The sequence below is a fragment of the Telopea speciosissima genome, chromosome 2 (assembly GCF_018873765.1).
Source record: "Telopea speciosissima isolate NSW1024214 ecotype Mountain lineage chromosome 2, Tspe_v1, whole genome shotgun sequence".
NCBI lineage: Eukaryota > Viridiplantae > Streptophyta > Magnoliopsida > Proteales > Proteaceae > Telopea > Telopea speciosissima.
In genome coordinates this window covers 65,835,793-65,857,258 of record NC_057917.1, presented here as the reverse complement: position 1 = coordinate 65,857,258, position 21,466 = coordinate 65,835,793, and the positions used below count along the sequence as shown (strand labels likewise).

The window sequence follows — 21,466 nt, the reverse complement described above, 5'->3', positions numbered from 1 at the left end:
GCTTTATATTTATCTATTATCTAAAGCACATTGTGAATCAAATCAGTTTGCATCTTTTAAATGTTTGTGGCAGTTCTTATGGAAGCTTAGGATCCATCCTGTGTTCAAGTATTTTATTTGGAAGGAAGGTCTTGATAGGAAGGTTACTTACAAAGCAGAAGCCATCTTTTGTTTCAATTATTGATCAATCGCGTGACATTTGTTGTGAGGGAAATGGATCTGATTGACACATTTTATTGTCATATAATTTTCTTCTCGTTTCTTTCCAATCCTTCTTTTAGTTGTATTGATTACATTATACTTTATATGACATGCTTGTAATCAACATTTTATTTTTTAGCCAAAACCAAATCTTCTTTTTAACTATGGCTCATATTAATCGTTGGATTACTGATTTAGGAGTTTTATTCCAATCTAATGTTTCATGTCCTAACTCATCATCCTTCCCTGTGACATAAAGGTAGACAAATATATATCACGCCCGCCATCACAAGATATCCCCATTTTGCTTTTTCCGGAACCTATAATCCATGTAATAGAGTTTCTAGATGGCTTCTATGAGTGATCATCAAAATAGATTTATGTGGTGTTTTAAGGATTTTGGCATAACAGGATGTTTACAAGAGGCAAAGACAATGGGCTTTCAACAAGGATTGCAAGAGGCAATGGAGGTGGGATTCACAGAATTAGAGACATAGACAATATTGGAGATTTGAAAAATTAGATTGAATCACATAAAAAGTCTAAATGGATTTGGGAGTCATTTATATTCTTATTGACCATTTATAATATGTTATCATCTTTCTCTTTTGTTAGTATTTTGTTGAAGGACAAAATATGTTATATGTTAGTGATTGATATTTTGTATGTTGTTATGTAAGCTTAATTTCATTTTTCTTTTCATAATAAAAAGGCAAAATTTCTCTACATGGTTGTGCACCGTGCATGGTCCTGTCCCCCTCTCACAATAGGAGTCGAAATGACATAAACCCCCTATTGACATTTTGTAACCTGTCCCCTTTCATGTGACTGCGCATGAACCCCTCCCCACCCCCCCCAAAAAAAAAAAAAAAATTGAAAACTTTTGACATAAAAAATAGTATTAAAAAACAAACAACTATGGAGAAAGTGGATGCCAATAGGCTCGACACATGAATTGTTGACAAATATATAGATTCCAAAAAACTAGTACTGAAAAACTAACAACTATAGAGAAAGTGCTTGCCAATACATGAATGTTTGATAAAGATATGGATGTGGTGTTCGGTTGAATTTATACCCTCTATAGAATTGGATTCCTGTAACTATGCAGGAAACGAATAGAAAAAACAAACAAACAAACAATCAATCGTAAAATACAAGAATATACATAGTTCGGCAAGATGTATAACGTGAGAAAGATTAGAGTAATTTCACTACCATTGGAGTGGGTTTACAAGCTCTCTTCCTCACACCTCTCTTTGTTAAAAAGAATTCCCAAGAAACCTAATAATCCTCCAAGGCTCTATCGCAACAATTTATAAGGAAACAAAGAGAAACAATTTTTCTGAATTACCCTCATGTAAACCCTAAATATTTTCCTCGGGATGCCACCCCCAACCCTTGCATAGACCCCACAACTCATTGTGGCCCAAGAAACAAGGATAAAACACCAAAGTGGGGCCGGCCAACCCCTCTAAGTCTCATGCCCTATAGATTTTTAACCGTCCTTCGGAGGGAGCTCAAAACCCAGCCCATATAATACAAAAATGAATGTTTATGAATTAAATTTACTATTTAAATAAGCAAAAACATGATGGTTGGATCATATCTTTCTAACTAAAATTTCAAAAGTTGATGGTTGGATGATATCCTTCTAATTAAAATTCAGAAATTTCTGATATTGTCTGATCTTAAATTAGAATTTGCCATCCATTGTGTTTATCATGATTTGAAATACTAAATATAGGTAACATTAACCAAATCAAAAGTTAAAAAAATGTTTAAACATGATAGTTAAATTCTATCTTTTTAATACCCTTTGATGCTAACCTTTCACCATTCGCCATTCGCTATTCGCTCTTGGTATCCATATCGTAAGGTTAGTTCAACTCTCAACTCTTCAGATTCATGACCATTTTAACTAAAGAGAAGATTCGAAAGAAATTTCATTGGCACAAGGGAAAAAACTCTTGACATCCCCGTGGTCCGGTCCAAATCTTTTGGGGCCAGACCGGGCCGGGCCAGAACTGTTCATCTATCCTGTGGGCCGGGTCAGCTTGGCATTCCTCTACATACAGAAAGTGCTTCTTTTTTGGTAAAATACAAACATAGAGTGCAGCTGCTCCTCAAAACATACAAGTTGGGAATTATTAAAACCAGAAAAAACCAAAAAAAAAAAAAAAAAAAGAAGAAAAACATTACAACCACAGTCAAGTCGTCGAAGTCGTCGTACTAGTACCGTTTTTGGCAGCAAGTGGATGCCACATCAGCAGTACATCTAATAATAGCCGTTGGATCCTATGTGTGTGATTAGACGTTGGTGCTATTGCAGTCTGGAAATGTAAAAAGCTGCACAAGTCCACCACAACTGGATAGATAGATACACCATATCTTTACTCTTACACACACACACACACCTGACAGTCTCTGACACGTCCATTCCCGGCCTAAAGTCGTCTAGTCACATCAGTCCCCATTCTTTTACGTTTTCATGCAATCAAGCCTCGTGACCCTTTGATTTTTGATAAGCTGCTACCATATCCCACCCATTATATCATTGCATCAGGGTTTAATCCTTTGGCATGGCATCTATACACAATTCCTTAGTGGGGGCCAAGATGTAAAGAAGGGCTTTCTTCCCGTCACTATGCCTAGTGTTGTATAACACATTGATATTTGACAGATAAGAGTATATCAGTTAAATAAGTAGAGGGTGTTGAATGAGTAGAGGAAGTAAGGTAAAATTATAAAAAATTTCGTTTTGTATTTTATATTCATCTCTATTTGATAGTATTTTGATAATGGGCTGATGTTCTCTGGGCTGCGTGCAGTACGGACAGCCTGCATCCAGACACATGGGCCTACCATTTAGGAGGGTAGGGTGGTCATTTTATCCATCCCATGTGTCTTGATGTTCTCTATGCTTGAGACACATGGGTCTACCATTTAGGGAGGTAGGGTGGTCATTTCGCCCATCCCATGTGTTTGGATACAGCTTGCACCCTCGGCACAAAGAACATTTGGCATTTGATAATTTAACTAAAATTTTGAATCAGAGTTTGAACAACTTTCCTTACTTACTTTGATTAAAATATACCATTGAGATGAATGTGAGGTCTTCTTGTAAGACCATATTGAAGTGTTATACTTCACACTATACCTAGAAGGACCTTTTAAAGAAATAGAAAAAATGATTTGGCAAAAAAATTTCATGCATGTCCGTGCATGTACACGATCAACATTAAATGTAGTCAGATTGGCATAAATGGGATTTAGCTCTCCTCCAGCCGTGGCGGGAGCTAAAGGGTCCAGGCCAACAAAAATATTCAAAAACATGGGTGTTTTTGGTCATTACATAGGGGTCCCACCTGTGAAATGACCATACTCTCCTGGCTTTGATCCGCATAAATGCTATCCAAAATGACATAAACACCCATGACTCTTTTATTTGATGGAGTTGATGGGAGAATCTCCAATGTATACCTTCCCCAAATGATTTTTATGCGTTTCATTTTGAGAAAGGGTTCTTTGAGCAAGCGGCATGGAGAAGCCCACCTATAAGATGCTGTAAAATGGTATCATTCATTGGAGTGAGAACATTTCATGTGAAGAGGAGAGAGAGAGGTGCTAGTGTACCTTATCTTAGCAGCTCGGAAAACCTTTTCCCTTAATTTTATATATGGCATAGGTTTCTTACGATTTCAGAATGAGAAATCACAACAATGAAAAAACAAGAAACATATTTGTTCAACGGGAGAACCTACATTTTATACGAAAAACGAGTGTTAGTGTGAGTCCCACGACTCATTATAAGAGAGGATGCAGAAAAGAATCCTCAATCAAATACTCTCTTCACCGTTCATTGGCATGTGTTCCCATGTATGTCTTGGAATGTTTACATTATCCTCAATCACTATTGTACATTCTCCCATAATCCTGAATTTGATATACGGATAGAAGATTGCAATATGATAGTGAAGACTGCTTTCATCTCACTGTGAACGTAGGTATCTTATCGAACCCCGTATATCCTTAAATTATGATTATTGATTGTCTTTTATATTTTTTATTTTTTGTACTAGGAGTCTGGGATGTCATACTAGAAGCCCTCTAAAATGTAAAAGGGGCCAGTCCACTTGTGAGAGTTGAGGCTTTGGATCCTCATTGATCATTTCCCACCATAATAAGTCCTCATTTGATCTTTGAAAACATTCACTCACCCTTTAACTAGCTTTACACCTTTTAACTTTCACTGAGATTACTTGAAGTAGCAAAAAGAAAGAAAAAGTAAGGCATGAGAGGGTTGTGTTGGTTCAGCAAAAAACGGCTGTGTTAACATGTGTTTTGTGAGAACTTAAAAAGGGGCCTTAGAATTTATTGATAGGCAGCCTTTTTCACTTCCAAGTCTTTCAATTGAGTGGACAAAAGGGTTACATACCCACATGCAATGGAATGCAATTCTGGATTCAGTTTCTGTCTATTGTTAATTCGACTTTTAACCTAAACCCTTTTTCGTTTATAACACATGGATGGCAAGTGCAGCCATTATGGCTTGGTTTTGGGCCTATTTAAAAACCTAATTGGTTTGGTTTAGTTTTGGACCCACCAATTTTCACACTAAATCATTCTTAATTTGTAGGACATGTAGGGGACCTTTTAGATGATTGAGACTTTCAATTTTGTGATCCTCTCATCAAGGTCCATTGTCATTTGTGAAATGATCAGAAATGGAGTAGATTTGGTAGAAATCGGCTGGATCGGCGATAGTTGATTTTGATCTGAATCAGTTAAATCATTGATCTGATTTACGATTCTTAAAATCATATGATAAGATCTCGACAAGGAAGCAAGAAGACTTTGGGGGAGATGACAACATTTCTATGGTTAAAGTGTGTTATAAACCCTAAATGGGATAATGAAACCATCTCCTCTCCAGCATCCGAAGAAAAAAATGTGGGATTACAAAGTATCTTTCACATAGGTGATAATTTTCTTCAAGCTACGTTGAAGGAGGAATTCCTTCACCAATGATCAATATTGCAATAAAATGGATGTTAGGGAATAGTCAAGAGTATTTCGGAACACCAACAAATTAGGGATGAGAGCAATACTGACCCTAGATTCCTGGGTGTTTCCTCTACCATGTGTGAAGAGAAAAGTTTCTTCCTTTTAACATATTACTCTTCTAGGAATACATTTTGACGTATGAACCCTTTCCGAAATTCCATCCCGTTCAAGTATGCATGTTATTAAATATCAAACAATTAAGTATTTCATAAGAACTCAATAGTGTATCTCAATTATTTATTTATTTTTAATTTTTTAGAACCTAAATAATACAAAATTTTCCTCCATTCTGTAGAGAAAGTGCAACTATATATTTACTTTAAATATAAAAAAACAAAACAATGTATTTAAAAAAAAATAATTACAGTAAGATAGATTTTGTCACTTATCTAAAATTATTGCATGAGTTGGACCATAGGAGTCATACATGCTTTCATGTCATTTCTATATATGTTAGTAGTACGAATTCTTTCAACTTTTAAAAATTTTCTTATGGATACTTTTATATTTAAATTTGTCTTATCCATGTAGAAGAAATAAAATATATCCAAGTTAACAAGACACCTAGCTTTATGAAAAAATTGTTTTAATTTATATTTTATGATAAACAAGTGGAGACAAATTTACACCTTAATTAGATTGAATTACAAAAAGATTCATATTTTTTATGGGAAAAGGTTCTTTGAACCATTGGGAAAGTGTATGCTGGCACCTCTGTGTTTATCTCTTTCTCTTTTATATAAAATGACCTTGCTACCCTCTTATGTAGATTATTGTTTTGCCGCACCTCTATACCACTTACTCAAAAAACCCTCTTCCATATTTTATAATTAACAATGAATTTGACTAAGACAAATTTTATAATTTCAATTTTTTTAATTGACAAAAATATGTCAAAAAATTATTAAGTAAAAATTACTAAAAATATCATAAGTTTTTCATTTTTAGAGCAAACTAAAGTTGCACATGAAAATGAATATACCTAACTACCTTCAAATTGTTGATAGGTGTCAGTGTGTTGTATTGACAAGGTGTCTGCACATGAAAATGAATATACTTAAACCTACCTTGCTCCCTCTCCCTCACCCCAAACCCCCAACCCACAAAATGTTGAGGAAAAGAAAAAAGAAAGAAAGAAGAAGATAATTATTTGAATAATTGAGGATTAGAGTGTATTTAGTAGGGTATAGGTGCCACATATAATTAGATTTGTTCTCAAGAATCAATTAAACTCAAGACACCAGACACTCTCTTCTAGCAAAATTGTATTCTTAATGGGGAAAATCACAACACTTTCAAGTTTTTATGGGCTCGCAGCTCAAATCCATGTTTCATTTCAAAATCATAGGTGATATATATAGGTAATTATTGTTCCTAAAGAACATAAATAATTGGGGTTAATTAAATAAATAAATAAATAATTTGGGACTTTGCAACTTGATTAAAGTGGTCTTCTTGGGAGAAGCAGCTAAGCATGAATAATTAACTGTAAAAAATCTAAGAGAAAGGTATTATATTAACTTTGTAATATTATTAAATCCTTGATTATGAATAGATTATGTTTGTGCCAATATGCTGTCTCATGAAAAGCTTGATTTTCTCAAACGTGGGCCTTAGAGTCTACTCCTCTTAGAGTATCTCTTGGTCCTCAGGTTTTGAGCTGCAGATGCCTCAGCCTATTACAGCTCTTCCTCAAAAAGTAATTAGTCATTACTCATTAGATAGATAAACATACTATAAGGTAGTGACAATGAAAAGAAGAACACTTGGTTAGCAAGTTCTTTGGTTGGTTTTGCTTTGTGGAAATGGGGGCAGTTTGATCCAATCTAAGACTCTTCTAGGGATTGTATTGGTGGTTAAATGTGTGATTTGGGTGAGGTTCAATTAAGTATTTGGGAAAAGGTTGGGCACGCCACCAAGGTGCCCATGTGTCATCCTCTCTCTTCCCTTGAGGAGAAGACCCCTTTATCTTTCTGTGTTCAGTTTTGTGATTGGTGTATGTTGTTAGTATATCGAAAGCTGACGGCATACCCAACCCTCTTCCAAACTATTTATATGCAAGTGATCTGTTTTCTCCTTTCATTGAATTTTCTCCATTTTATATCATCATCTCTCCAAATAATTTATCCGTATTATCTCTTGTCACAAAAACACCAAGAGAAAGAGAGAGAGACAGGTCCCCACACCCCACCTGTGTGTGATAAGTTAACAGGCAACACCAAAGAGGGCATAATTAAGATGAGGCACCCTATAGAATGGCAGATGGTTCATTTCAAAGAGGGGGAAGATAGAGATAGACACAATGGATGGTGTGCCCAACATTTTTCCTTTGTTCAAGAGAATTTTTGTTTTGTTAGGTCAAGTGCATATCTAGTTATTTTGATAGGATGGTCTTGGCCTCTTGGGCCTCTTAGCTCATTTGAGTAGTACATCAGAACCAAATATTTTGGTTTTATATCCAAAAATGTTCAAAAGGAGTTTTCCCGGTTCTTATGTCCCTTTCATATGTCCCACAACAATGAGGTTCATAGTGGGTGATTTTCATATGGACTTCATCACCATAGGCCATAATATTAGATTCACTAGTCATTCAAAAAGAAGTTTGAAGTTTGAACGACGGGTAGTCAACTTTTTCTTTAGAAATAATTTAGATCTATCATTAGAAGGTGCTATCGATCATTGTCAGTTGTTTAACTTATAGACAATCATACATCGGTTATCTGATACCATTGGGCACGCACTGAGCTATATTCACCTTATAGCTTAAACTTTTGGGTTGGATCTTTAATTGGTATTTTATGAATTATCCAACTTAATTTAACATTGTTTCAAAGCTTAGATCCTTTGGTTGTTCTTTTAAGTTTGTCTATCCATATGTAAAGTTAGGTATACCGAAACTACAAGGAGAGTGTTGAGATATTTGAAATTATAACAATATAATTTCACATCGATTATTTGAGACTTTAGATGTGTCCTTATATACCTGTGATATTTCCACCTAATATCTTAGCCTTTCGGGTTGAACCCCCAAGTGATATTTCATGGACTATTCCATTTTATTTAACAATAGCAACTAGCAACGTCGAAACAAATGGAATCTTATGGGTACAATAGAATTTGGTAAATACAAATTAAGTTATTCACAAATACACTTTAAAATGAATGTAACAATTTAATCACTAAATGGATAGAGTTAGATACGGCATGCATAGTCCCTCTACTTAAAACAATATCACATAATGGACCTTAGGGAATGGAATAAATTACTATCTCCACTATAGTATATCGAAACAGTTTATTCAGAGAACCTGAACCATTGATTGGATATAAAAAAAAATTAGAACTCTTTTTAAAATATAGTAATTAATAAATAACAAGAATTTAAATACTTTGCATGCCATTAACAAAATCGTCATTGAACCTGAAATTTCGTTCAATCACAATTAGATATCTCTCTCAAGATATTCACCCTGTTCAAAAAGTAGATTCCATATAGTGCACTTCTTCCATTAATAGATAAACATTATGAATCCAACACACTATTATATAGCCAGTGGAGGCGTTAACCATTAAAACACCAAAATGCACAATGTCTATCTACAATAGTAAGGACCTCTCAAGTCTAGGGACCAAACAGCTATTACCGGAAGCCTTGCTTTACAAATACCCAAACACCCTATGAATACTTGTCATTGTGACTGAAATCGTTATTCACATGAATACATTATACAACAACCATGTAAACATAATGCCCTATATCTTGTCTTTAATTGCGAACAATTTTAGGTAAAATTTGATAGACACATATATCCAACACATAAATTTATAAAAAAAATCCATTTTCATTATGAATCTTTCATATTGGTCCCCCCCCCTCCATTAACCTTGCCCCAACCACATGCTCCTAGATGTGTATTCACATAATTGTTATTCTTTTTCTCTTGTACAAACAAAATGTTCCAAAGAATAGAAACTTGCAGTTTTGTCCCATTAAATGTCTCACTCATAGTTCGTCTAATTATCCATAATTTATAATGGTTCATGGGTCACTTTAACAACAGAAATGCAACTAAGGAACATGCCAGCAAGGAATATATAAGTTTCCAAACCAAGTCTGTCTAAATATATATAAAGGGAACTCAATAATGTTATGAGCTGCCACATTCTTGTCCTTCAATTCCTACCATGAAAAGAAAATAAGGGAAATAAAAATCTAATTTCCCCAAGCATTTTTCATTTGGACACCACTTGACAATTGACAAGTCTGAGAAAGTAAAAAAGATTCCTAGCTAGTAGTCCCCTTGGAAGCAAATTAAGATACCAAATGCATCTAACCTTTGGTGCATCCTCTAAATGGTCCTGCCTTGCAAGAACAAAGTCAATAAAGTCCCATTTGTTGTTGGGAGAAAAGCATGTACATGGAAAATTATTAAGGAAATTTAATCATTTTATATGAGTTTATTGTCAAATTTTCCTTTTACTTGTTTTAGGATGTTGTTAACCTTTAATTCTGTTAATAGAGAGGTTTTTGTTCATCGAAAATACAAAAAAGTACTACTATAGGTTTAGGGAGAGGGTTTCCTACAAAGGGTAGTGTACGAAGGAATCTGAACACCACCATTCATATGGAGATCACATGGGGTCCACATGATCAGAATATGAGAGAATTGTCAATGTGGGTCCCATTATTTATTATGTGAGAAAGGTATAAAGGAATCTATACAAGGGCATTGTAGCAATCTTTTTTTCCCATAATGTAATGGCCCATAATACTATGTAACGCTAGATGTCTTTTACTTGCAATGTTTTTCCTAGATTAGTGATTTAGTTAAATGTGAAATATTAGGAGGAGGTATTGTAAATTAAGACTGTGTTTGGTATGCATTCTCAGAATAGATTTAGGGTGTAGAATGTATTTTGAAACTTAATTCTTCTCTATTTTATCGTGTAATAATGCATTTTAAGACTCTGAATCTATTTCGAGAATGCATACAAAATATGGCCTAAGTATGCAATTTAGTACAATATATGATTGTTTAAAAGAAAATCTGTATATGACAAGTGTACTCATCTTCTTCATCTTTTTTTTTTTCTAAAAATTTCTAGATATTCAAAAGTGCGTCGAGCTCCTTTCCAATGAGGAGATCGCCCATGAGTGCCCAATGAGGCATCCAACGGGAAGGTTGGCTGTGCATGCGTTGAGATACGCATCTAGTCAGTCTAGCAGGTGGATTCCCATTGGACACTCATTGGCCTTCGGATCTGCCAAAAGTAGCATAAGAACTCTTTTTGTGTGCTAATAGGATGGATAAAGAAATGTTTGGACAATGGGTGGTTGACTTGTTGGTGTTTTACCAAAAAAAGACTTGTTGGTGACCACTTAAATCCATTATTAATTCACTGATAATTGAACCTGACTGATTATTACAAAGAAAATGACTTATGTGGCCATCTCAACACTCTTTGCATTATGGTTAGTATTTTACTTTTTTTTGTTTTTCCCTCTCCTTCCTTTCCTTTTCTTATTTGAAAGTTAAAAAAGGAAACAAATCCCTCTCACAAAACTAAGCAAATCTATTAAAACTAAGGTTGAGGTAGATGGACAGATCAATGATGTCCTCATGCTTTGTTTACCAAATTCTAGAGTTATAATAAGCCTTTTCATGAGCATACGCAATTGCAATGAATGGTAAGCAAACATTTAAGTATAAATATAATTACAATTTTAAGCTTAATCACTACATCCATGTAGTCATTAAAGTAACATTGCTAGTATTCAAAGGAAAGAAAGAAACAAAATTAAGAGTGGGTTCTTAGTATCAAGCTTAAAATTAGTTCATACTAAATTTCATACATATTTTAAATTAGAATCCTTAAAAAGATTATCATTTTTTTCTACTTGTTAAGTAAAGTAGGTGGGTCATGTTTGCCACTAAGAAATAGAAAATAGATTCTCTTATTATCGAATTAGAAATGTCCATATTATATGGATTGTGATAGATAATTACATATTTGTGTCTCTTTTGAATTAAAGTATTCAATCGTGGAAACCATATAAGAGGTACTCAAAAGAATTTTGATGTCTTTGCATATGATGGAGGGAAAAAAAAGCTTGAAGGCGACCTCTAAGATTGAAAAACACACTAGTATTGATTAAGAAAGTACTTAACGTAGAATCCATTCATGCATGCAAGAAATATTCGAAATGGAAATTGAGATAATGGCATTCATGAGTATGACATACGTCACTTAATTGTTATGTTTGTGCGAGATATCTTTCTCCAGTCGTGTAGTCTCTACACCATCGCAAGGGTCAATGTGAGCGCACGTAGGGACATTAACATGAATGGGTAAGAACTTTTAGGCATAGTTAAGTTAGGAAAACTTTAATGGACCCCTTTTTTTCAATTGTGATAGGATTTGATTGAATTGAGTAAAAATAATATTAATTAAGCACTATGGTGGGATTTAATTTTATAAGATATTTTAGTAAAATAATTTCTAACTTTTTAGATCAAAACAGTTTCCTTTTATTTTATATCAATTCTTGCAAATATTGTCTTTTGAATAAATTGGAGCCCTAAGCAACCTATAGAATGATAAACACATTCATCAACCAAGGAGCGGAAATTTGTTAAAACAAAATACATGAGAAGCAATACATAAGCTATATTCATAATTCTTCTATCGAGGGGAAAAAAAAACAAAAGAAGATCGGAGAACAAAAGAAAAAGGCTAAGGGGTTGCTGTCAGGCTGCATAGCCTTTGCATCAACGTGGGGTCAATGGGAGCATGCACAAGGGCATTGATTGGGGGATTTTTTATTTTGTAAGGGGGTTGGTGGTTGGGTGGTCATTTTAGGAGACTGTGTCTGGGCGTAGATTGCACCAGAGTGGGGTCAATGGGAGCACAGGCAAGGGCATTGACTGAGGGATTTTTCATTTTGGAAGGGGGTGGGTAGTGGGGTGGTCATTTTAGGGGCTGTTTGGGTGCAGGTTGCACGTGATCAGGCACCGTTCTTTTTCTCAAAGAATAGTTATAATATTACTTAGGGAAAAAGTTTCTTGTCTGGGGCGCAGCCTCAGCTAGCACCCCCTCTCTCTTTGTTTCTCTCTCCTCCTATGAAATGACTTCCCTACCCCTATTGAGTGAACCGGTTACAAATCCATTTAATGAGTAATCGAGGACATGTTAAAAACTCATCATCCTGTTCTCATTATATCTCCTTTTCTTAGGCTTTAAGACAAACAATTTCTATAATCATTTCGTAATAGCAAATGATGTAAATCGGATAATAATACTCCCTAGTATTTAGGCATCAAACCACTCCTATCCTACTCTGCTGTTGCCTCACTACGCATGAGGGTTTTATGTAGTTGTGCTTCCCATATTACTGTTTGGTTTAGAAGATGAGGGAAGCAAAACAGAATAAAAAGTTAGAAGACCAAACGAGTTCAGCTTTGGGTCAGCCTGGACGGTTATGTAAATTGTTGTAACAACCCGGGTTGGTTGGGTTGATGAATCGGTCCATTTGTCATCCGATTCATGGACAATAGGAGAAGCTTATGACTTGATCTAATTAGATTGCTTCAAAGGCAATGTAACAATCTTTTTCCCATAGTGTTCATCGACCAAGGAATGATGGAATTTTCCATATATGATCAATAGGACGGATCAAATAACACAAATAATAACAATATTAAGAGATTCGATTAAAGTCATATATGGATTCATATCGATTGTCAAATAACTCTTCGAATGCTCTTCTCTCTCTCTATCAATCTTGTTTGCTGCCTTCTCTATGTAATTGTTAGTGATAGTAACTAATGGGCATTGCAACCTTTATATAGACATCATCACATCTTAAGTCGACATGTGATACTACACGTCTAAGTCGACATGTGATACTACACGTCAAAGTACTTGTACCCTCACCCACTTTTGGACTACACATGTGTAAAGTATTGGTATGAAAATTGTATTTCACAGGGATCGAAATGTCAAATCCAGATCAATCTTGATTTCTGATTGAATTTACTAGTTACTCAATCACTGGGAACTCACTGCAGTCATTCTTCCTATGGAAAACTATGACTAGAACTACCAAATTAGCTACTTCGTATAGAAACTCACTATAGTTGCTTCAACCTATAGCTCACTGGGAGTCTCTAACTCTCTATACACTATCTCAAGTCCTCAAACTAAGTAACTCTACTAGTTCTTATAAAATGTGTATCCTTTAATTAGCAACCTCTAGCTTACGATGAGAAAACAAAGGGATACAAATTTTATGCATTACCCCCATGTAAACCCTAAATCCGAACCTCAGATCCTACAGGTTATTAATTAATGGTCCTTTGGAGACCGTCCACAATCCAAACTACACAATACAAGACATCGACCCTCAACAATCTCATGGGATTGGAGTGTAAACAAACAAGTAGGAGAGGGATCCACCATCTACAGTTGGTCCGATCCATTTGATCCCCTTGATCCAAGGTTTCAAATTGCCCAATTCCAACACTCCCCCATCCCTTGCTTCCTCGTGTAAGTTACCTTATAATCAAGGGAATGAAACTTTATTAACATCTTCTCAAGTTTGTTCTCATAAAATATTATTGTTCATATAACATCGTCCAAATTAAAAGCCCGATCGACTATATTATATTGAACTGTGTCGGTTTTATTTTTATTAAAAAATTAGTTTTTTGTCTATTTTTACCCCTGTTTGTATCGATCCATCGATATAGTATCGATCCACCGATATGGTATCAGGGATCGATATTGGTGACGATATCAATACGAATCAATTGGATCAGCAGATCTAGTATCGATTCCTCAAACCATGGTCGGGCTTGAACCCATCCATTGCACCATCTTCCATTGAGTACTAGTTAGGATTTCTTTGTCAATCTTCTAACGACTACTCATCTATTGATGATTTGATGTATTTCTCTTGTTCTGTCGAACCTGTTCTTTTGAGGATTTTTGTGCCGATTCGCAGGAACCAAAAAACAATTTGAATTCGCCAAAAGTCTTTTAGGTATTTTTCTGTTCCCACTAGGGTATATAGTAACCAGTACTGGTCCGTATGGAACAGATTTATCATTGTTTTTCTTTCAAGTAAATTAGATTTTCTTACACTTTCACTCTTGTTCGTACTGATCCGGCGATATGGGATCAGTTTCGATTTATATCGATACCGATATGAAACAATTGATCTGACCATATTGAATCCTCAAATCATGATTCCCACATAATGAAAGAACAAAAAAACAAAAGAACTATTCCCCGATATGATTACCAAACGCAGCATAATACTTTGGCCTTTAAATTTGTTTGGACCTTATCAATATGACACATGCTTTGGTTTTCTTTTGCAAATTGCAACCATTTTTATGGTGAATGCATGGTTTTAGTGCACGGTGTCAGAACCGGTATCGATCAACTTAAAAACTGATATAGTAATCGGTATTGGCAAGGATCGGTCATATTGGATATATTTGCTTCCGATCCTCCTTTGAAGATAATTTTTTTGACTATTTTACCCTTTATTCGTATCATGACACTAATACGATATCAACAAGGTACAAAATCGATACAGATCGCTTGTCTAGGGCAATCTAGTACCAATACTTAAAACCATGGTTGCATAGGAGGGTTATGTGTAAAATGTAACCACACATTCTATCATCAATAAATAAATAGATAAATAAATACCACGGGGATAGAGACGTCATCTGAGGGTGCCTTGTACGAAGAAGTAGAAAACACCACCAAGTAAAGATCTTTTCCTCTAATAATAATAAACAAACCACACAAATTTGAAACCGTCCAACTCGTTCGTCTGTGGCCGTAAGTGCCCTCTCTATGCTTGAATCGTTCTCTGAAATTCTGTTAGGCGAGGCTCTGGCACTTCGTGAAAGACTCCTTGCTGCTGCTCACACAGGGTTCCATCAACTGCTTGTCGAGGTGGATAGCTCCAATCTTGTGTCCATGATAGAAGACCCAACCAAGCCCCACCCTTTACATACTGAGAACGTATTACAGGACATTAGACATCTAGTCCATTCTTTAGTGGTGATGTCCATCGCCTGGATATCTAGAGAGGCGAATCAGGTCGCAAATTCTCTAGCTAGGAAGGCCATACCTATACCAAATAAGGTAATCTAACCAAACTCTACTCCTTGGCTCCTGGAGCTCCGTAACCAGGATGTCTTGTGTTCTTCTTGCTCTTATCAATGAAATTCTCAATTACCAAAAAAAAAACAGAGGACATTTATGGCAAACACGTTGTGCAATCCGGTTCAAATCCCATCGGGGTGGGACCAAACAGACAAACAAACATGCCAACTCGCTAAAAGAGAGAAAATTTTAACGAATCACAGAAAAGATATAGATAAGGGACATGTGTCTCTAATCCAACTAAACTCTGTAACCTACCATTCAACTTTCAACGGTCCTCGTCTCCAGAAGATTTAAAGTTAAAATAACTTCAATTTTTATTTAAGGAAAATCTCGAGAAATCGGACGGCTGGGATTAAGATAACGTACCCCACAATTTCCAATTTAATTTTGCGATTAATTATTGGTACGCGTTTGGCTTATCGGAGTCCAGCTACCCAAATTCTGTAAAGTTTCAGATTCTGAACCTTACGGTCACAGTTCCGGACGACGTGATGCCAGTCCCGCTTCCGCCTAATTGTCCAGCTGGAACCAATCTTCTCTGTTTATTTGAAATTACTCAGTTACCCTTGTTATTTTTTTTTTCTTTTCCATAAAAATGTTCCCCCAATGGGGATAACTGTCTTCTGTGGGGGCTACTCCTATAACCACTGGATTGGAATCTATAGTATCGACTATCCATCTGTCATGACATTGACTATGATGTTATTGATCCCCGCTAATCTCATCTTAGACTTGACGTTGAAAATTTTTAAATAACGAAAAACCCTTCAATTTAAAGAAAGTACAAGTCGAGGGGCAGGAAATTTCTGGTAATTAAGTAAGAAACTCAAGGGCATAAATGTCATGAAAAATTTTATTTGTTTGGGGGGTTTTTAATTCCCAATGACTCAAGATTCAGACAATTTACTTGCTCTATTTGCTTAGGTCTTTTCCAAGCGCTCTGGCAGGGGTTTCTCTGTGTCGTCTGTCACGAAGCTCTCTGTCTTCTCTGCTGCTAAAAGGAGGTTCACAGAATGCATATGAGTTCAATATCAATCAGTCTCTTCTCCAAATGAAAGGTTCTTAGAGTTAAATGTACTGTAACGGTGAGAAAAACATGGTTCCGAGGAGGGAGTGATTTTTCCGGCCAAATTTTCTTCTTTGAGGACACAGAAATACAATCTCTTTGTCCAAGAAGATTCCGATATTGTCGAAGTTTCTATTTAAATTTCCAGAATCACTAATCAAGAAGGTTCTCCGAAAGGTATTTCATAGTTATGAGCTTAGGTGAGAGAAGAGACCCTTTGCCCTTTGGGGAAAGATATGAAAAAAATTAGAACAAAACCCTTTCCGTTATTTCTCATTTTTCGCTATTTTAAGAGTCTTTGATTCATTTTAAATTTCAGAGATTTATTTAAGTGATTTGTTTAATATTTCGTTGGGATACTATTATGAACCCAGGGTATCGATTTTCTAGTTGTCGACTAGTCTTAGCTGTTTTAATATTCCTCTTTTCTTTTAAATAGAAGATTCTGGTTCTTACTTGTGTGAAATCTGTGCTAGGGTTTTTTGGTTTGGTAGACATTTCAGAAGTCCTTAACTCCATATAGTGTTTCTTTCTTTTTTAAGGTAATCTTTCCGACGACAAACAAAAAGATTCATGCTTTTTTGCTTCATATTTCCTCTTCTCGGTTCTCTAACTTATGTTCCACTTGCAGAGTTGCAGGTCTCGCCATTGAAGGGCTCTCCATGGTGTTATTGTTCCGTTACCTTACGTTTCACGGTAGATGAAGAGAAGTACAAGACTCTCTTAACTCTTAAAGGTACGGTTTTTATGATTGAATGGTTCAGATTAATCAGATCTCTGATTAAGTGGGCCTGATTTACGGACTTGGATGTACCTCGAGGCTCGATCCACCAACCTCAGTAACACCGGAAAATTTTTATTCCTCCATTATTTCTTTCCTCGTGGTTTCCTTAGTTCTGTAAGTCCTTACTCGTTCCTACCACCATCACCGTCAATGTCCTGTGACCGCCCATGTACTTCAATTGTTAGCCGTTTGATGGTACGTTAGTGGGACATATTGGACATTTTATTAATGTTTAATGGTGGGCTCTTTAGAATTATTCCTCTTGAGTCTGTAAGGCGGTTCTTATTTTTTTGTTGTTTATTTTATGTTTATAAACTGAATGTTTGAGAGTGAATTTAGTAAATTTAAATAGTTTGGAGACATGAATGGAGTAATTATATTATTAAATTTGTTAGGTTATGAATTTATTAGTATCAAAGTATGAGTTGTGTTTTGGTTTCAGACAATCTGACTACAGAATTTTGTTTTATGGGATGTTAACGCGTCTTTTGAGTTTCTGTAATGTCGTATATAAACTATTCATACGTTTCTCTGTTTTTCTCTTTCTTTTTCTGTGTGTGTTCGCTTCGCCATGAGGTTCTCCTGTTGAGGGTGGTGTAGCTTTTCTTTGTTCCCGCCTTTAAAATCTACTTTTACGCTTGAAAAAAGAATAGGAAAGGGGGAAAAGAGTTAGGATTAGAAGCTGATCTAAAGCCAAAGTTGAAAATCCAAGACACAAACGGCCTCGATCGGAGAGTTAAAGAGAACAGCTTTTTTCTTTCTCAATCTATCTTTCCTTCGGACATGCTCGATTGTTTCTCTTTTCTTAAAGTTCCTCTGTTAACGGCTTAATTCTACCCCCATTCTTCTTCTTCTTCTTTGTCATCATTATCAAGTTTCTGATTGATTGTTCTGGTTTAGATGGATTCGGTGAAACCGGCGACCGGTGGGTTAGTTCGTACATTTGCCAAAGTTCTTCGGTTTCGTGCAGCTGAAAATGGAAAAATCCGGCGATTCAAGTCTCAAAATAAGCTCAAGGATGATGAGATTTATATCAATGGGCATCAACATCAGGGTAAGGTCGATTCTATTGCCGTTAATGGAGACCTGTCCAAGTCCTTTGCTGAGGAAGATGAAAAGCTCCGGAACAGGGCAGCCCTGGAAGCTTTTTTAGCGAAGCTTTTTGCGAGCATTTCGTCTGTGAAAGCTGATTATGCTCAACTTCAGATGGCTCAGTCCCCTTACGACCCAGATGGCATTCAAGCTGCCGATGAGTTGGTGGTTTCAGAGCTGAAGCGGCTTTCGGAGTTGAAACAGTGTTATTTGAAACAGCAGATGGATCCTTCTCCTCAGGTTACACAGTTGTTGGCGGAAATCCAAGAACAACAGAGCCTCTTGAAGACTTATGGAATCATGGGAAAGAAGTTCGAGTCCCAGTTGAAGGTTAAGGAGTCGGAGATTACCTTCCTCAGAGAGAAACTCAAGGAATCCCAGGCGCAGAGCAGAATACTAGAGAAAAAACTTAGCCCCAGTGGTGTCAGTGGGCCTCTCTCTGTTCTCCTCGATGATCTCCACTTATCCGGTTTAAACCCCAATCACTTCATAACGGTTCTCCGATTCGCCGGAAAATCCATTCGTAGCTTCGTAAAGGTGATGATTGAACAGATGAAATCAGCAGGATGGGATATCGAGGCAGCGGCCGATTCAATCGAACCAAATGTTGTCTACGCGAAACCGAACGACGAGTGCTTCGCATTCGAGTGTTTCCTATGCAGAGAGATGTTCGATGGCTTCCACATCTCCAACTTCTCTCTCCCGAACGTGTACGAGCCTGAGAGGGATCAGCGTCAGAGCTACTTTTTCGCTAGATTCACAGAGCTGAAATCCGCAAAACCAATGGAGTTCCTAACACAGAAGCCTCGTTCTCCGTTCGGGAAGTTCTGCCGAGCCAAGTACCTGAAGCTAGTTCACCCAAAGATGGAATCGTCTTTCTTCGGAGATCTGAACCAGAGGAACTTGGTGAATGCAGGGGGGTACCCAGAGACTGCGTTCTTCGCAACGTTCGCAGAGATGGCGAAGAGGGTATGGCTTCTACATTGCTTGGCCTTCTCGTTCGAACCGGAAGCTTCAATATTCCAGGTGAGGAGAGGATGTAGATTCTCAGAGGTGTACATGGAGAGCGTGTCGGAACACGCGCTCATGTTGCCCGTGGAAATGGCAGGGGTTGGATTCACGGTGGTGCCGGGTTTCAGAATAAGGAAGACAGTGATACAGTGTCAGGTGTATCTATCACCGGCGTGAACACGGGCGTGTGGGGACGGTTGATTTCGTCGGGTATGGGTGTGATACGAATCTTTTTTTTTTTTTTTTTTTTTTTTTTTGCTCTTTCGGCGGAACACATCCCTATCTTCTGATGTATCGTAACCTGATGAAATGAAGGGTGATGTGATGATGCGGCGCATCAGTAAAAAAGTATTGGGATTGGGGCCTACACGTGACTTGGATGCAGAGCGGATATGACTGGATTCGACCTGGAGTTTTGGAGTGGACCAAGTGAGAAAGGCGCGTTGTTTTCACTTGCACACTCCGCACTCCGCACTCTGCATAGGGGGACCAGTAAAGACAGAGCTGGGTTTTTCCTTGTGTGGGTCTTCTTTTTCCAGCTGAGGCTGAGCTAATGGTCTTGATACCCATTGGGGTTTGGAATAGACGAGTTTCAAGAACACTTCTTTGTCTGTTCCTCCCTTGTGGGTGGAGATTTTGTTTTTATGTAAGCCAAGAAGGATATATAATTATATGTAAGTGTTAATAGTATTAGTATTAGGGGTGTTGGTGAAAATCAACATGTCTATGTATGTAAATATTTATATAGATGGATAGATAGTTGTAATTTTATTATGCATGGAAGGAGGTGAAATTATTTATAGTTCAATTTTGTAATAACCGGGGGTGTTTTTTAGTTGTCTCTCTCTCTTTTTGATGGAACTTGGAGTGTCATTCTAACAAAAGTGGGGATGGTTGCTTCTCGGAGACCTGATAATCATTTCTAGAAATTGATTTTGTTTTAACTTTTTGGGGGGAATTTTGCCTTTTCTATTTTTAGGTGCTCAAGTGGTAATGGTTTTATCCCGGACAGAAACTACTGTTACTCCACACCTCTTAAAAGTAAGGGAAAATTACAAGATTAGGCACATTTGAGTTTACTCTTACCAAATTAGCCACTACATGTTCAGCTTTACAAGATTGTATAATATTGGGTTTTACATTACAAAACTAGCCAAAACATCATTCCATCTTTATTTACATATTTTTTATGACAATTTTGCCCCAATCCTTATCGTTTATTTCCTCTCTCTTCTTCTTCTTCCCTCCGGCCAACCCACTGTTTCGATCGCACAACCCACCCTTGCAATCCCTCCTACCCCACCCCGTTCTTCGTTCCGTCTCCCTACTCACGGCTCGGACTTAGGATCGTCTCGGATTAGTAGAAAGCCAAAACCCCCTCAATTTACCGCTGTGTTGCCATCGTTAACAAGGAAAACCACCTTCAATCTTCAAGGTGAAATTAACTTTGAAACATTTTTCGTTATTTTTCTCTCTTTCTCTGCAACTCCAACCTCTGCCATTAGTTCATTTCTACTCAAAGGGTTGAGTTTAGATGGATCCATCATTCCTGCTAATGCTGTCAAACCATCTCCATCTCCACGACCACCTGGATCCCAATTCATCTCTCCTCTCGGACTCATACGCACCAAGCAGCAGTACCACTACCTCCCCAACAGTAACCCTCTCCTCCACCTCCGTCACCCCTCTCCTCTTCTTCACCATCGCCTTCCTCTCCCTATACTGCATCCCTCTGCTCCACCTCCTCCACTACTTCCTCTAATAACAACAAAAACGATCATGAACGATCGCCCCACCCCCACCTTCCTCTCCCCTTTCAATTTATTTTATTATAATAATATGTCACTCCTTCTTTCTAGTTTCTTCTGTCGATCAATCCCATCTCAAACTCGTCAACACCGAATCCAATTCTTTTTCCGCTTCTCCTTCAATCCTTTTTCTTCCAATAGAATATTAAAAGGAAAAGACGAAAAAGAGCTGAGAGGAAATGGGATTATGTAGCCATCTGAAAGACGTCTCCTGGAATTCGATCCCGATGTGTTGGTAATCGTGGCAAA

The 21,466-nt window shown here is 36.9% G+C and overlaps 1 protein-coding gene across 1 annotated transcript; it reads left to right on the top strand.

Annotated features, from left to right (window-relative positions):
• Positions 1-18,230: 18,230 nt before the first annotated feature.
• LOC122651009 (protein GRAVITROPIC IN THE LIGHT 1-like) lies at positions 18,231-19,806 on the top strand (the record flags this gene model as incomplete). The annotated part of the gene is made up of 1 exon (XM_043844353.1): positions 18,231-19,806. A coding segment is annotated over one exon (1,356 nt), but the record flags the coding sequence as incomplete, so codon positions are not given.
• Between the last annotated feature and the right edge of the window lie 1,660 nt (positions 19,807-21,466).